At 54.5% G+C, this 2721-nt stretch overlaps 1 protein-coding gene across 1 annotated transcript in view; it reads left to right on the top strand.

Annotated features, from left to right (window-relative positions):
• Positions 1-2721, top strand: part of TRAPPC12 (trafficking protein particle complex 12) — a 41302-nt gene that overhangs the window by 31279 nt on the left and 7302 nt on the right. Inside the window, exons 9-11 of the mRNA XM_010848443.1 lie at positions 434-532; positions 1858-1958; positions 2542-2671. Of these exons, the coding sequence (XP_010846745.1) occupies positions 434-532; positions 1858-1958; positions 2542-2671 (330 nt within the window). The remainder of the gene's footprint in view (positions 1-433; positions 533-1857; positions 1959-2541; positions 2672-2721) is intronic.

Here is a 2721-nt window from a genome sequence, read left to right on the forward strand (position 1 = left end):
GTAAAGAAAGAGAAGTACCTTGAGGGGTCTGACAGAGGCTCAGGAGAAAACTGCCGTGGAAGCCTGTGGTCTGCGCCTGCGCCCGTCAAGAGATAGCAAGCTGTTATCACGAGCCCCAGATGGTGTCCGCAGACGGGACGGGCCACCTGCCATCCAAGCTCGGGCCCCGAGGGCTGACAAGCAGGAAAAAGTTGGTCCGGGAGAAATGCTAGTTGCTGCTCAGCAGATGGAGGGAGCAAGACCCCCAGGCCAAGCGCACAGCCAGACCCCCGGGAGAGGAGGGCTCTGGGGACCACGGCCACGCCCAGACCCCAGAGCCCGGCCCGCTGGGCCATCTGCCCCGCTCCTGGCGGGTGCCGTGTCCCCTGCTCACGAGGTCTGTGGGTGCCATGCGCGCGGAGCGGGATCTCCTGACTCTCGAGTGTTCCCGCAGGACTACGTGCTGGCCGTGGACGCGTACCGCGCGGTCGTCCAGTTCCACCCAGAGCAGGAGCCCCAGGTGCTGAGCTGCATCGGCCGCATCTTCCTGCAGGTGCGAGGGGTGGGGGTCGGGGGCTGCACCTCAGCGCGTCCTGTGGGTCTGAGAAAGCGAGGAAGGGTGTCAAGTCAGACGTCTGTTGCTGTCAGAAGGCGGTTTCTTTTTTGGTCCTGGTTTGACTGTACTGAGTATCAAGCCTCCAGCTTCGAGGTGATGGGGAGGCCAGTCGCTACACGTCAGTGTACGTAGATTTCCGTCAGGCAGTGCACAGACGGGTGGCTGAGGCCTTGCCCTGTTGCTGTAGAAACGTGTTGATGCGAGGAGCCGGCCACCGTGGGCTCCTCTCCCGCCCCAGACCCCCCAGGGCCCCTGGCACCCTCCTCCCTGGGAAGGAGGGGAGAAGCAGGTGTGGGAGCATCTTCAGTTTCCACCACCGAAACACTCAGGGCGCAGCCGCCAAAACCCTGCGCTCCGGGGGAGGGCCCTAGCTCTTTGCAGCTGAGGCTGGTCTGGGTTTGTGTGTGCATGTGCATGCGTACACGTGCGTGCATGTGTGTGTGCATGTGTACACGTGCGTGTGTGTGCGTACATGTGCATGCGTACACGTGCGTGTGTGTGCGTGCGTGTGCGTGTGCACCCACTGTTCTCAGGAGCACTTGGTATCTGTTTTCTGTCTTCATAGAAGTGGCTTGCTTTTTCTCTCTCTGTCCTCAGATAATTCTAGAATTATCTGTTGCTGGAAGATATGAACAATTGACTCAAAGGCCTGAGCCACACTCCTGGGGCTTGTGGGACAATTTATCAACAGCTTTAGTGTTCCATGTGTGGGAGAGGTTTCTTCTCTGTTTCTGGGATCAATTTTGGCAGTTTAGAGTGCCAAAATACAGATCACATGTCTGCTCCGTGTGTCCGCGTGCATTTGCTTGGAGTCCTGCAAAGTCGTCCTCTTCCATAATCGCTTCAGTCTCTGTTACCCAAGGGCGCTTCTCCCCTCTCGTCTATAATTCTGCTCCACTTATGCTTTCTTTTCCTTGACTAGTTCTTCCATTTATTATCTCATGTTTTTTCTTCAGATAACTAGTTTGGGTTTGTTTATTTGCTTACTAGATATATCACAGTACTTTTTATTATTTGCCTTTTTAATTGCCTTTTTATATACAACTTAATCACTCAGTTTCTGACATGTGGACAGATGTTGACATCCTGCTCTGTCCTAAATGGCTTTTGCGTTTTGTTTTTTAATGAAAAATGACAGTTAGTAAGTGGTCACCTAAGTTTCACCCCGCCTGACACGTCCCCACCTGACATTGGGGAACTGTATGTGTGGGTATAGGTCTAACATCGTCACCTGAATTGACTGCTTCATTTTGTCAAAGCAGATTGGAGACATAAAAGCAGCTGAAAAGTACTTTCAAGACGTAGAGAAAGTAACCCAGAAATTGGATGGACTGCAGGGCAAAACCATGGTTTTGATGAACAGGTGTGTATTTCTTTTCTGTGATCTCCAGCTTTGCTGAGCCGTAACTGCAGCACGGTGCAGGTTTAAGGTGAGAACAATAATGACTTGACTTCCATACATTGGGACATTGGGAAGTGATGCCCACAAAATAGCAAACACTCATCACCCCATACGGATACAAAATTAGAGACAGAGCGCACTCTCTCGGCGTTCACGGTAACGCACAGCGGTGTGGATGCTGTTCCCGGTGCTGTACGCTGCGCCCCGGGTGCCTGTGGACCACCTTCATCCAATCCCTGCCCTCCTTCCCCGGTGACCACAATTGAATCTTCTCTGTGAGTTAGTTTGGAGTGTCATTGACCTGAAACACCATTCGTTCCTGTTACACAGCATAGTGACCTGATGTTTCTCTCTCTTACGAACTGCAGCACGACTAGTCTAGTTACGGTCCGTCTGCCCACAAAGATAGGGCGTTACTACGGACTGCGTTCCCCGCGCCCTCCCGCGAGGTTCCACTTCCTGGAGCTGTCCCCTCAGTGTCCCCACCACACACCCGCCTGCCTCCCGACTTCCGAATCATCCGTCCCGTGTCGCTTATTTGCAGAGCTTTCCTTCACCTCGGTCAGAATAACTTCGCCGAAGCGCACAGGTTCTTCACAGAGATCCTGAGGGTGGACCCCTCGAATGCAGTGGTAAGACGCCCCGGGCAGAGGTGGTGCGTCCGCTGGCGTCGGGCACCCTCCAGGGCTGGGGGGCCTGGGCCGCCCGCACACCCCCACCCAGC

Source organism: Bison bison, unplaced genomic scaffold (genome assembly GCF_000754665.1).
Source record: "Bison bison bison isolate TAMUID 2011002044 unplaced genomic scaffold, Bison_UMD1.0 scf7180017864266, whole genome shotgun sequence".
Taxonomy (NCBI): domain Eukaryota; kingdom Metazoa; phylum Chordata; class Mammalia; order Artiodactyla; family Bovidae; genus Bison; species Bison bison.